This window comes from Epargyreus clarus, unplaced genomic scaffold (assembly GCF_041222505.1).
Source record: "Epargyreus clarus isolate Ecla_fem2 unplaced genomic scaffold, WU_Ecla_fem_2.2 ptg000005l, whole genome shotgun sequence".
Classification (NCBI taxonomy): domain Eukaryota; kingdom Metazoa; phylum Arthropoda; class Insecta; order Lepidoptera; family Hesperiidae; genus Epargyreus; species Epargyreus clarus.
The window spans coordinates 14,784,814-14,800,063 of NW_027332213.1; the positions used below are offsets into that span (position 1 = coordinate 14,784,814).

Genomic DNA, 15,250 nt, shown 5'->3' on the forward strand with positions numbered 1-15,250 from the left:
TAATTAATGTTCAAACCACTCTAGAAATAATGTTGTTATAGCTTTCGAGAGTTTGTACTAGTATAAAAATATTGTTTTTTTTTTTATATTTACCAGAAAAACTGACAGATGACTGTTTCTACATGAAAACGCAAATAAATGCCAGACAAGTCTGAGATACAACTTTATACGTAGGAAACATGAAAACGGTATTGATATCTTACTCAGATTTTACATTGATGTCTTACTTTTGTAGGTTAGAAAAACAATAACATTTTTTGTGTTCTTACATATTATTTAAAGCGGAAAATATGCTTTTTAGACGTGATTTTAAGTTAGACATGACCGCGTTCATGCCGAGAGGCGCACTTTTTAAGACATCGTACAAAACGATAAGTATAGATATCCGCATTTACGACACCTATTTCCTGTAATTGTTATACTTGTTCTCTTATACGAATGGTAAATCTAGTAAAATACATCATATTTAAAGGAAAATCTTATATAGGCCTAAGTGTATGGACAATCTAAAGCAGAATGCAATTAAAAAAAATTGCAATTTTTGACATGTCGCTTTATACGTAGGGACCGTCGATATATAAAAGATTGAAACTGAAAATAATAATGTTTTTACAGGGGAGAAATAATTTCCCTTCTGCTCATGGAGAATCAAAGTGGGAATTAATTGCCTTTGCTCGATTTAACGTCTATAAATTTAAATAGACTAGTATACCCTGAATATAATTTACCCTGACTCTACTTTTGAATTTGTTTACCTCAATAAATGGGAACAGAATTTACAAAGAAGTGAGGTAAGTGTGCGAATAAAAGATACAATAAATAATAAACTTATTTAAGATATTTATTATGGTATGGTATGTAAAGTTTCTTTACCAAATATTTCCTCTAAATTATAATAGCCTCTAAAATATAATAGCCAATTTATGATGGCTTCTGAATTTGTATGGTTAATTGAAACCAACATTTAAAAATAAATTGGCAAAACTAAAAAAATCACAAAAATAAATCCCCAATTTTGGGGGGATTACGGTTCTTACGGCGCCAAGATTTGAATGCGGATCCGTATAGATTTCGATGAGACAAGACGAAAAGTAAGAATAAATTTTTTTGATATCTCGCTTAGTTTTCGAGATATCGATACTCAAAAATTATTCGAAAATTTCGATTTTTTGCGTTTTAAAAGTGAAATTGCCGAGGAACGGCGCGGCGGAAACGGGTGCGACTGGTATCTCCGGATAGGGGAGGACGTGCAGAATACGGTAGAAGAAAAATGAAGAGAATTCGTTAAGAAACGGCGGAGGAAAATGAGAAAAACCAAAAATTGATTTTTGAAAAACGGAGAAAATTATATTTAAAAATTTAGAAAACGGAGAGAAACGGAAGTAGTATGTGCGGAAAGGTATCGCTGAGACGAGTACGATGGTATAAAATAATTAGAAATCGGGCAAGGGACAACGAAGTTAGAGGTGATTGAAATTTGAGTTGGTATTGGTTAGGTTAGGTTAGGTTAGGTTTAGGTTAGGTTAGGTTAGGTTAGGTTAGGTTTTTTTATTATTGTTATTATCATAATAATAGTGATAATCATATTAAAGGATAAAATATATCTTCAAAAAATTTTTTCAATAAAATTCCAACATTTTTAATAATGTATTTATTAATATCTTGAAAACTAAGCAAGATATCGAAAAAAAATATTCTTTGTTTTCGTTTTCTTTTCCAAAAATCTATCGAAATACATCATTAAAAGAATATTTTTTTTTTTATTTTTCGATTTTTAAATATCGATATCTCGAAAACTAAGCGAGATATCAAAAAATTTTATTCTTACTTTTCGTCTTGTCTCGTCGAGATCTATAAGGATCCGCATTCAAATTTTGGCGCCGTAAGAATCGTAATCGTGCCCCAATTTTTATTATATAGTAACGCAAAATGAAGTACGTGAACAGGGAACGATTTTTCCACTTGCAAGAATATATTTCAAATGAATTAAAAACACACAAACATTACGTTTTTGCATTGAATACGATAACGAAGCAACACAGAATATAATAAATTAGTACATAACAAATCAAATATCTACTTAGCAGAATCTTGTTCGAAGAAACTTGGTAGATTTATGTCTCCACATGGTCTTCACTATATGAAAATCGCGCGTTTTTTCTAAAGTGACATTAATTTGATTCTGACGTTGACACTAGACATTTGAAAGGGTGGGGCTGCCAACAAAAAAATGAAAAGAAAAAATCTTTTCGAAAACAAGGTTTTTATTACTTGCAAATTAAAAAGAACTAAAAAGTTAAAAATAATTTAAATCCGATGTATTAAGTATTTGCGTTTTTATATCGGACATATTTTTTATAAATAAAAGCGTGCTAATAATAATATGTAATAAGGGTTCCGTACCCAAAGGGTGAAAACGGAACCCTATTAGTAATTCCGTACCCAAAGGGTAAAAACGGAACCCTATTAAAAAGACTTTGCTGTCTGTCCGTCTATCACAGGGCTCAATCTCTGGAACTTTTTTTACGGAATATACATAACGGTTGCCGGTATAACAATAAATGCTAAAAAATAAAATTAAGTTGAATATTAAAGGACGTCTCCATACAAAAAACCGATTTTTTTCGGCATTTTTCGATCGATTGCTTAATATTTTAAATGTTGCCATCATTCTATTGGCAATTATCTATAAGAGAATAGTTATGAACCACAGTTAAATGCACCTAACGCTTTTTACTCTGAATTGAATCATATTTCAATAACTTAAATTTTATCATAATTTTATTTTGAGGCGATTCGTTATGATTGATTGTTCAATCTTCTACTACTGAAATATGAAACTATTTGTCATTAAAATTTATTTTCTAGTTTTTAGTTCGATTAGCAATAAAGGCGTGTTTTATTTACAATTATTTATAATAATAATAACAATAATAAATTAAGTGATGTTATGCGACGTCATTATCATTGTTTCGATAGATGGCACTGTTTTCGATATTCATGCACACTAGATGGCATTAATTGCCATTAGTATATTTATTTATCTTTTAGTATATAATAAATATAATTATAACCATAATATTGGCTACTGCTTATAATTTCCAATGAGTACTACATACAAATATTTCCAAAAACTTTACTTCGACGTATTTTCACAGTTACCTATTATGTAGATTATATAGAATAGATTTAATAATATAGTGCCACCAACTTATCTGTTCAGTTGACAGGGTCGCTAGTGCAGCGTCCAATGTTACCATATAATTATATTTGCCTACTGAAGAGGGAGCTCAACAACTTTGAGACCTATGATTTTTACTAGATAAAATATGTAAAAAATATTTAAAAAGATAAATAACCTTCGTAAACATCCTAAAAAAAAGAATTAGGTTAATAATGTCAAATTTTAATTCTTAAATGATATTCTAGGACAGGAAAAATAAAAAGTCCAGAATTATTAACTATAATTATTTATATTTTATAAAAATAAAATTTATATTTTATAAAAATAATTATGGTCATGATCTCTAACTTCGAGGGGCTCCACACCAGACATCCCTGAGCGAAATAATGACGATGCGCCTGAGGTGCCTGTGCCAAGTGATTTACATAATTCGTCATCAGAGTCACTTGAATCGCTTTCGCTATCACTATGCAACTTAATAATGAATGGTTCTTCTAAATATCCATCATTGTTCCTGTATTTTTCTTCAATTCTTTTTACGTGGTGACAATGGTTTTTCCACTCTTCTTTTGTTATTTTATCGAATGCATTCTGAATTAACTGGGGCATTTCAGCACTAGATTTACCAACATTTCGCTTAGCGACATTTCTCTTCATTGAACTCCAAACCATCTCGATGTGGGTTCAAATCACAGTGGTATGGCGGTAACCTGAGAACAGAATGGCCATGACTTTTTAATAGATTATCTATTTCATATTCAGGAGCTGGTTTATTACGCTTTATTAATTCTTGCAGTTGAGGTTTCGTCATTTGCTCAGAAAATTCTATATTTCTCTCCCTCAGCCACAATTGCATGACAGCCTTAGTGTGGTTTGAATTGGGACATTTATTAACACAAATGCTGTGATAGGGGGCATTGTCCATCACTATAAGAGTATGCTTATGCAGGTTCGGCAGCAATTTCTTAATAGTCCATCTTTTAAAATTATCATTATCCATTTCATCATGGTAGTCACCGCTCTTAGTGTTTGATTTAAACACAAGAAGAGCATTCTCTACAAAACCTTCTTCGCCTCCTGCATGAACTATAATCCACCTATTCCCTTTTGATACTGGCTCCAAATCACCTTCAACATCTGGGCCTTGCCAACATTTGTCAGTTGAGTGAGATGAGTGTATATAGGTCTCATCTAAATAAACGACGGGTTTTTTTTCTCCAGACTCATTCTCACGAATTTTTTGTAAGTATGCAGCCCTCCACGCAGTTATGTCATTACGCTCACATAGCACTTTTCTATTTGTTTTAGTTTTTTTAAAATGAAATCCTATTTTATGCAGCAGTTTTCTAAGTGTTTCACGTTTTGCAGAGAAATCAATTTCTTCTCTAAGTATGTTTAATAATTTTGGTATAGTCGGAATTTCTTTCCTAAATGAATAAAATTCATGATTTTTTCTCCGTATGACGCCAATGTCAAAATCATCAATGTCCAATTTTCCTGTTTTTCTTTCTCTATTCTTACCGGGAGTAGATAGTTTGACATTACTTTCTTCAGCTTTTTTCTTTTCATTCATGAGCTTGTAAACAAATCGTTCGCTTACTCCTGTAGCAAAAATATAAATACATGAAGTATAAAAAACATTTACTACCAAAAATACTCAGTGACACTTTAACTAAGTAAAATAAAATAACTGAAATATTTACGCGGGACTTTCTATTAATTAACTATCAACACTTCATAGCAACACTAACCTGTCGCAGCTGCGACGCGTTCTGTCACTTTCTCAAACGGTATTTTCGGAGCTAGCAGGCGTTTTTCTTCCCTCATGAAATCTAAAACCTTTAAAATAATGACCCGCGCATCACTTTTGAGAGGCTTAGGCATTTTTAATCACTTATTACAATTATATTCGAATCGAAAAACAAAGAGCACTCACACTTCAAAGAATTGACAGCGGAATGACATTTCAAAATGGCGGTCGGCTTTGTTTTAGTTCCAGATTTGTCTACTGAACAGAAAAGTTGGTGGCACTATAATAGAATATGAAAATATAATTCTAGGTAAGTACAATTAAATAATAAATATATTTAATTAAACTTATTCGGATTAGCGTTCGTTTAACACTGCTAAAACAACGAATTCTTTATTAGTGATTTAATTTAACTTTTTAACGTACTAATAGTAACCTATGCGTACCTAAAATAGTAATAAGAATAGACGCCGGAAGCTTTGACATACGAAGTAGGCACACAGTTGACACAAAGGAACTTCGCATGTGCGCGGAAGTCAGTGCAGTTATAGCTCGCGATCGGTTAGAATGTGTCCTCTGAAATTTATTTCGTTATTTGAACAGTAGATATTGCAACTATGACGAAATGTGCATTTGAAAACTGCCATAATAACACCAAGAAACATACCAAGAAAAACCACAATATCACATTTCACAAGTAAGTCGTGTTTTAAACACTTTTATATGTTTTGAAATGTATAGTTGATATTTTTGTAGAGCTACGCCAGTAAAGTTATAAATAATAGTGATGTCCCGATGGGATTTTATGTCGATTTCACTTCACACGTCTTGATTTCACTTTTCATAAAATAAAGAAGACCAATATAAGTATACATTTAAGAAAAACAAACTAAGGAACGGAAAGGTTTCAGAATTATTTATTTCATTATAAAAATCATAAACATTTTCAGATTTCCGAGGGATCCAAAGTATATAAAAGAATGGGCGCGTGTTATAAACAGACCTGATTGGGAGCCCAACAAGAATAGTCGGGTTTGTTCGCTGCATTTTCCCGAATCATGTTTGTACGAAACCCAATGTGGACAACGAAAGGTTGTACAAGACGCTGTACCTTCAGTAGCTCCTCAGCAGTTACCGACTGTTAAGAAGGAACCAGAACCTGATGAGTCATCAAATGAGAAGAGTGTTAAGAAGGAACCTGAATCTGACGAATCATCAAATAAGGAGATTGTTAAGAAGGAACCAGATTCATCAAATGAGGAGAGTGTTGGTGCTGTGAATGCTTCCTACATGTCTGAAGCAGAAATAACACAAAAACTGAAGAATCACATAGTCTGGTTAAAGGAATTATCTAAACGACGCCGTGTACGAATCACTGCACTGTACACGAATCGTCGGTGTTTAAGGAAGAGACTAAAAGTACTGATTCGAATGATAGAAAACTTCCAAGAAAAGTGTTGTTGTCATAAAACTGAAGCTGTTAATATCTCATAGATACCTAAAACATAGCCAGCAGTAAGATAAAGCGTTTAAAAAAAAGCAATTTTACCTGTTGTTTCTTTCGTGACGTCATTAATTAAATATTATGAAGACTTATGTAAATATTGAGATTTTATTATTTCAAAAAATAACTATTACCAACCGAAGTAAGATGTCAAATCTTGTTATTTGAACAATATATAAATGTTTAATTACTTGCAGATATTTTATTATCTACCTTGTTCTTACGTACCATGTCACTTATTTTGTGACTTATTTTGTGACATGGTACGTAACCACTCGTGAAAGTGGAAACTTAAATAGCAAACAAAATAATTAGATTAGATGTATAAATATATGCCCTAAAAATATTTTACATTATTTCCTTAACCTTTCCTTGATTACCTGCTATTGACTATCGACCATTCCGAACTAGGCCATTACGAACGTGCTGCCCGAGTCATAAAAGATGACGTCAAAGGAATGTGACAATGCCGCACAACTCGATATCGATAAAGGGATGCCGCACGGACGCAGGTAGCTATAGCCGGGCCGTTACGAACGTGCGGCTCGAGTCATAAAAGATGACGTCAAAGGAATGTGACAATGCCGCACAACTCGATATCGATAAAGGGATGTCGCTCGGACGCAGGTAGCCATAATTAAATGACGCTTTCTTTGATGACTAATGTAATTATGCAAAAATATAAATATGGGTGTTATTAAAGGACGCGGTATTTGATGACTGATGTAATTGTGCACAAATATAAGTATGGATGTTATAAAGGACGCGGTATTTGATGACTATAATGCAAAAATATAAATATGTTATTAAAGGACGTTTTAAAATACATACTAAAAATATTTTGCATTATTTCCTTAACCTTTCCTTGATTACCTGCTATTGACTATCGACAAATTAGTTTGTTGTTACGCTCAACACTAGAAGTGCGAGCGAGAGTTCCGATATGGCCATAAGTCTGAACGAGAGATTTGATAAAAATGATTTATGGTTCGGGCTGCACGTTCGTAATGGCCTATAGCCGGGCCATAACGAACGTGTGGCTCGAGTCATAAAAGATGACGTCAAAGGAATGTGACAATGCCGATGTCGATAAAGGGACGCCGCTCGGACGCAGATAGCGATAATTAAAGGACGCTCTCTTTGATGACTAATATAATTATGCAAAATCTAAATATGGGTGTTATTAAAATATCCGGTATTTGATGACAAATTTAATAATGCAAAAATATAAATATGGATGTTATTAAAGGATGTTTTAAAATACATCCTAAAAATATTTTGCATTATTTTCTTAACCTTTCCTTGATTACCTGCTTTTATTGATTATCGACAAATCCGTTTATTGTTACGCACAACACTAGAAGTGCGAGCGAGAGTTCCGATATGCCTATAAGTGTGAAAGAGAGATCTGATAACAAAGATTTATGACTCACTTCGCACGTTCGTAATGGCCCGGCTATAGTTGGTTTTGTCGAGTAGTAGCTATAGCACACTTGCTAGCAGCACCATAGACGCGCTCTATACTATTGACACAGTATAAGGATCTATTGACTACTCTGAAACATAGAGTAAGGTAATAAATAGTAGGGATGAGATTTGATCCGAAAAAGATCGATTCTCGAAGTGTGCAAAATCGATCCACAAAAAAATCCAGGATCAAAGGAATCGATTCCTTAAGAATCGATCTTCGATCCATTCCGAGCTTATAGCTAAGCTAGCGAAAAAAGTTATCAGGACTAAAAATCACTAAAATAAGTATATGTTAGCAATACATGTCTATAACACATTTGTTAATATTATATCAACTTAAAAAAAATCAAATTTCGATTTACTACGATGAAATTTCGATTCACTGAATCAATCCATTATTTAAGATCGATTAAAATAATCGATCTTTTTAGTTCAAAAGATCGATTCTTCGATTAATCGATTTCAGATATACTGTGTTTGTTTGTTTACATTCGTTTATGTCACAGATTATTTTGAAAGTTTAAAAGTTTGTTTACTATTTTTATCAATAACCAACTTTAATTCGAGACGAAGTTATTGTGCCTTGACTACTTCGTACTTATTTAATTAAATAGGTATTTTACGCGCAATATCTGTGCTTTTATTGTACAGAAAAGAACGTTATTACCTAAAGATAAACAGATCGTTAAATCTTAAATGTTTTTATATGAAAGTGAAATTCTTTCTTATTTGGTTACGGATAAATTATTAATTTATGAATAACAACGGTTGGATTATGAATATAAGTTCGTAAGTCGCAACGCTCGCAAGATAACACATCTTCCAAAAGTTTGTCAAGTGTCCTACAAGCAACCACTCAATCTTGAAAATTCGCTAGATACTATTATTCATTGAAAAAAGTGATATAAAGGTAAGTTCCTTCATCATTACTGTTTGAATTTGAAGATTTCTAAAATTAATTAAATATGTTTATAACATTCAAGGATTTGTTATCTATTACTTATAAAATGGTCGCTTATGACTATTACCATAATTCTTTGTTGGGAATGGGATTTTAAAACTTTTTACTGCAAATAGTTTTATTATATTGTGGTTATTGTAAATTGGTTAAATGTGGTCCCTAAGGTGCCCAGTAATTAGTCACCCAACCTTTGTGGTTCAACACCAGAAGCACCACTGCCATACCTATTTCTACCTTATAACACCAGTGTTAAGCGCTGCTGTGTTCTAGTTAAAAAGTATAGCAAAGAGACATTTACATGCGATATTCCAGCTTAGTACTTAGATGCATCTGTTGCCGACTTCATATACAATAATTGGGGTTTATAAGGGTCATAGGCAGCAGTTGTCGCTATAAAGTGGATTGCATGTAACTTTGCTTTTCTTTTATAATATAGGAGTAGCAGACGAGTATGCAGTCCACCTTATGGTAAGTGGCTACTGCCGCCCATGGACATCTATAATCAACCCCAGATACGATAAGATATTCCTACCTGAGTTCGGCCACAGATGCGCCGCTACCCCTGAGGAATAAGTTGGAATGCCTCGGAAAAGTCTGTCTCCCTTTCCATACACTTCAAACCGGAACACAGCAGCGCCAAACACTGCTGTTATTAGATAGAAATAGGTGTGCCGGTGGTGCCGCCAGAGTCGAACCACAAAGGGTTCAGCCACCTTCAAAACTCCTGTGCCTCGTGATAAAACCAGAAATTTTTTGTCTATTATTTGAAAAATCTAAAGAGATAATTCTACTGTTTGTAACATAATTTATTTCTGTGATATAGAAATTGGACTAATTAATTACTTTTCTTTGAAGGTGTAACTTCAGGAGTCATGCTTATATAGATATAAAAGTGGGTGGCAGCAGCAAGTCTAAATAGCAATCATTCCAATCTTTCTTTATAAGTATATTATGAGGTTTCAAGAGGAAACTTGACTACAACTATGACAAGTTAAAGAAATTAAAATACAGGTAAACTTTTTGTATATCTAGTGTTGTCTTATTATTAAATCATTTTATTTACTAATAACATAGACTTTGAGAATCTTTTACTATGTTTAAGAGGTTTGTTAAATATTTATTATGAAGAGCGCCATCTGTTTTCGTAATACATTACTAAGAGGTGTGAGGCAATATGTCATACCGGTGCTTAAACAGATGGCGTTAGTTTTGAGTTTCCATAGCTTTCCGCTAGATGGCATAATAATTCTGCTAGAAGAATTCCTAGTGACATGTAAGATAAATATTGTTCAAAAAACTAAAAAACACGCTTTTATGATAAAATCAACTAAAAAGTTGAAAATAATTTTCAATCTAGGAATCAATTAAGGAACAGTAAATTGTATAATTGTAAAAAAAGCGTGGAGTGCTCCACTTATCAATTTTCGAAAAGCACCCCGCCACACCTATTTTTGCCACATAACAGCAGCGTCAAGCGCTGCTATGTTCTGCTTTGAAAGGTGGGGTAAGGGAGACATACTTTTCGGAGGCGTTCCAGCTTAGTCCTCAGGGGTTGTGGCGCATCTGTGGCCGACCTCACGTAGGAATATCTAATCCTATCTTGGCTTGATTACAAATGTCCATGGGCGGCGGTTGAAGTGACGTGACAAATGTGGCGTCATTATTTAGCGATTAAGTTAATGTTGATCCGATCGGCGGTAATCATGTAACCCTTTATCTAGTTGACACTCTTGCTTGTTAAATCCCTTAGAGGTGACGACTACTCGATCTTTTTTGTTAATGTTCTTAGTTTTTTAATATGTATTGACGTTTTTTTAAAAATTGACGTTGTATCAATAAATAAAATAAAATAACTAAATAAAAATAAGTATGAATGTGTGCATGTGTTATTGTGAATGTGTGCGTGTGTATACGTGTATGTGTCCGAACAATGTAAGATTTTGTAGATAGTCTGTAATTAAATCTAAAAGAATTCTTTAAAAAAATGCATATTACAACTTAAGTGAATATTTAGAAAACTAAAATACGAAAAAAGGAAAATAATAATAAACAAACAAATAAATACTTATTAAACTATATAATGTTAAAAATCTAATATCTAAGTTTAATTGTCAATATAAATCAGCTGCTCACGTTCATTGCTACACCCTTTGTGGCTTCATGTGTTCCTGGAATTTTAAATAATTATAGAACAATTGTAAAACTAACCATGATTGCAATAAAGTATTGAGTGTTGAGTTCCAGCATTCCCGGTATGAAAGTGGATTAATATTTAGTTCTTTATTAATTTTATTGTATATTGTACAGGATATATAGCCATAGTGTCGTCATACAAGTGCAGTGAGATAGCTCGGATCGCTTGGACCATTGGATGGAGTGTGTCACTTCCAGTCAAATTTGCTGTGACAGTAAATATTAAAACTATGACAATATGTTCAGTGAAAAACTGCCGCAACTACACGACGAAACACACAAAATTGACAAGTGATATTACATTTCATGGGTAGGTACCTAAGTTTTCAATATTAACGTGAATTGTGATACGCACACACACACACACACACACACACTCATACGCAGACAGACACACACACACACACACGCACACACACACACACACACACACACACACACAACGCACACACCCTCTCACACACTATTAACATAACTTAACTCCATTGTAACCATTCATTTTTTTCTCGACTAAAATTAGATTTCAAATTGTTAATATCGCCTTGGTTGGAAGAGCAGGGTACCCAGTAACACAGGTTTTTAACCCAGTACAGGGACCCTTGGCACTTATTTTGTAGATACCATTTGAAAGTAATAAACTATTTTTTTTTAATTTTATGATTCAAAATGGGTTTATGAACCATGTTACCATTAGTGATGTAACGAATATTCGCATTCGCATATTTTTACGTATTCGCAAAAAGAATCTGTGAATGTTTTGCGAATAATTAATATAAAAAAAAAACATATATACGGTCGAATTGAGAAACCTCCTCCTTTTTTGAAGTCGGTTAAAAAGACAATTTGACGATGATAATAGGTTAATAAAATCAAAATCCGTTTTTTTTAATCTTTTTAATACAAGAAATAATAAACAACTTAACTCGTAATAAATACCTCGTAATCACATTATCAGTCTTCATTTTATCATATATTAAATCTTGTAAAACAATTTTTTTTAATCTAATCTAAGCAAACAAAAACAAATTCTCTCTTCTATGAAAGTTTTATCAGTTATTACTTAAGATTTTAATGTTATATAATCATCTTGTTGGACAAAAATATAAATAGTTTTATGAATTGCCTTCAAATGGTTTCCCATAGCCGTTGTAGTTCTCCCTTTTCTAGAATATTCCATGTTACAAAGCTTGCATTAATCTCGTTCAGCATCGCAAAATGTTCTTTTTTTTCTCGATGACAGTTCTTTGTAGTGTTGTGATCAAATAAGCAATGATGATGATGTAACAGTGACGAATTGACGATTCATCAAATTTTGATTAAAATAAATAAAAAAAGATTAATAATAAACTTTCGTAATAATTATTTCGTTTCATTGTCGAGTACCTACCTATACCTACTTATTTTACAACGGCTTCGAAAATTTTAAAGAAGTAGGCATTATCGATCAAAAATTTGCTCCTTTCATGTTACATTGCTTGTTACGTTACAACAGTCTGTAACCACCTTAATAGATGATTTTTTAAATAACTAATTTCACCCGTTCATTAAATTTTTCAGTTTTCCGAAAAACCCGGAGGTAACGAAAAAATGGATGGAGGTTTTAAACAGACCTAATTGGGAACCGAATAAGTTTAGTCGGGTATGCTCGCTGCATTTTCCAAAGTCGTGTTTCTACTATACTAAACTCGGACGCCGTTTTCTTATAAAAGGTTCTGTGCCTACATTACTTCTTGACGACGAACCTTCGATCCCCGAAGATCCTCTACCGAAAAAAAAGAGAGTATATGTTAGTGAGGCGAGCCCCATGTCTGTTTCAAAAGGGAATGAGTCGCCAGCGTTACAAAAACTAAAAAAACGAGCACGTCATTTCGAGGACATAGCGAGGCGACGGCGCAACAAATGCAGTTATTTGTCATATGAAACAATTCAACTAAAGAAACAAGTAACAAAAATGTCTGCAATATTGAAACACCTTAAAAAAATGTGTCGTTGTAAAAACAAACAGTGTAATGACAAGTGTAAAAAAAATTAAGGGCGGCTTATCGTGATGTTTTGAAATCACTCACGAAATCACGTGACTTTTCACTGTCAATGTTGAAATTGTGTTTTGCAAATAATGTGATGTGTGTGCAAGTAAAAAAAATAATTTGGAGTTTGGTGCAATAAAATATTTTTAAATTATATTCCCTTATATTTTATTTGTACTGCAACCTTTTATATAATATTGTAGTTAAATTTAAAGAAGTAAGTACATACTACATAGTTTATGTAGTACCGTAAAATTTGGGCGTTTTTGATAAAATAAAATGGAGGGGCTACGTTCTAATTTAGTCTTCAGGTAGAAATGCCAATCGGTACTGTCTGACCTCACAATTACAATCCTATCTGGAATTAATTACATATGTATGTCCATGGGCGGCGGTAGCCACTTACCATCAGGTGGACTGCATGCTCGTCTGCTACTCTTATTTTATAAAAAAAAATCGAAAAATTCCATGGTCAGTCCCAAAGACAACGCCAACTTCTCTGGGTATCGAGATAAACATTTTATGACCGAATAGCGGTTCGGTTACTTTCGAAAAAACCATAAAATTATTGACAAAACCCTGGGCTTGGACCTTTGAGCTTATTCTGGAATCGTAGGAATTGTATTCGTAGGAATTATATTTTTCAAGACAATGGTCATAATGTTTTGTCGAATTTCAACTAATTTGTGAACGTTCAACAACGTTTCAACTAATTGTCCAGTAATATCGATTTAGTTAAATAATGGAGAATATTTTCTCTCCTAAAATGTCTTCTCGGATAATAAATTAATTTTTAATCCACTTAATCCCATATAAATTGAATAAAATTTAGTTTTTTTTTTTTATTAAACATCACCCAAAGAGTGGCATCTTTTTTTTGTAATAATAAATGAAGTGACGTTATGCGACATCATTATCATTATTTCAATAGATGGCACTGTTTTCGACGTTCACCTTCCCACTAGATGGCGTAATAGTTGCCATTTGTGTATTTATTATATTTCTTTTCATCATCATCAACAACCGATTGCTGTCCCACTGCTTGGCACGGGTCTCCTCTCATTATGGGAAGGATTAGGCCATAGTCCACCGCGCTGGCCAAGTGCGTATTGGCGGACGTTACATACCTTAGAGATTTTTTTTTATAAATCTCTCAGGTATGTAACCTACATACCTGAGAGATGTTTTCCTTCACCGTTTAGCACGTGATAATTAATTTCTATTTCATTTTTTCATTTTATTTTAGTATGGAATAAATATAACATAATACATAGCCATAATATTGTATAGCAATAATATGTAGTACATTCAAATATTTCCAAAAGTTACTTCGACGTATTTTAACAGTTACCTACCTATTATGAAGATTATATAGAATAGATTTAAGTAAGTACAATTAAATAATAAATATATTTAATTAAACTTAACTAGACATTAGTCTAACACTGCTAAACCAACGAGTTCTTTATTAGTGATTTAATTTAACCCATATTTAACCTTTTAACGTCCTAATAGTAATCTATGCGTACCTAAAATAATAATAAGTATAGACGCCGCAGCTTCGAAATACGAAGTAGGCACACAGTTGACACAAAGGAACATCGCATGCGCGCGCAAGTCAGTGCAGTTACAACTCGCGATCGGATACAATGTGTTAGCTGATACTTATTTCTTTATTTTAACAGTAAATATTATAACTATGACGAAATGTGCATTTGATAACTGCTATAATGACACCAGGAAACATAATAAGAAAAACAATAATATCTCATTTCACAAGTAAGTCGTGTTTTAAGCACATTTAAATGTTTTAAATTTTTAGTTGATACTTATGTAGCTACGCTAGTAACTTAGTAACGTTATAAATAATAGTGATGTCCCGATGCGATTTTATGTCGATGTCACTTCACACGTCTTGATTTCAATTTTCATAAAATAAAGAAGACCAATATAAGTATACATTTAAGAAAAGAAGTCTAATACACGAAAAGGATTCAAATTTTTAGCTAATTAGTTGTCAATTTGAATAACCTGATGCACGACATCTTCATAACAATAAGCTTTTTCAGATTTCCGAGGAATCCAAAGTATATACAAGAATGGACGCGAGTTATAAACAGACCTGGTTGGGGACCAAACAAGTTTAGTCGGGTTTGTTCGC

General features: G+C 32.9%; 2 protein-coding genes across 2 annotated transcripts; one reads left to right on the forward strand and one right to left on the reverse strand.

The window, feature by feature from the left end:
- Positions 1 to 3,454: 3,454 nt before the first annotated feature.
- On the reverse strand, positions 3,455 to 5,220 carry LOC140742393 (uncharacterized). Its single transcript, XM_073073324.1, has 2 exons — positions 4,936 to 5,220; positions 3,455 to 4,786 (listed from the first exon to the last, which is right to left on the reverse strand). The coding sequence occupies exons 1-2, from the start codon at positions 5,066 to 5,068 to the stop codon at positions 3,822 to 3,824; spliced, it is 1,098 nt and encodes a 365-aa protein (XP_072929425.1). The 5' UTR covers positions 5,069 to 5,220; the 3' UTR covers positions 3,455 to 3,821.
- Positions 5,221 to 5,453: 233 nt separating this feature from the next.
- LOC140757792 (uncharacterized) lies at positions 5,454 to 6,601 on the forward strand. Its single transcript, XM_073093662.1, has 2 exons — positions 5,454 to 5,631; positions 5,885 to 6,601. Exons 1-2 carry the CDS (start codon positions 5,552 to 5,554, stop codon positions 6,426 to 6,428), a joined length of 624 nt encoding a protein of 207 aa, XP_072949763.1. The 5' UTR covers positions 5,454 to 5,551; the 3' UTR covers positions 6,429 to 6,601.
- The last annotated feature ends 8,649 nt before the right edge of the window (positions 6,602 to 15,250 follow it).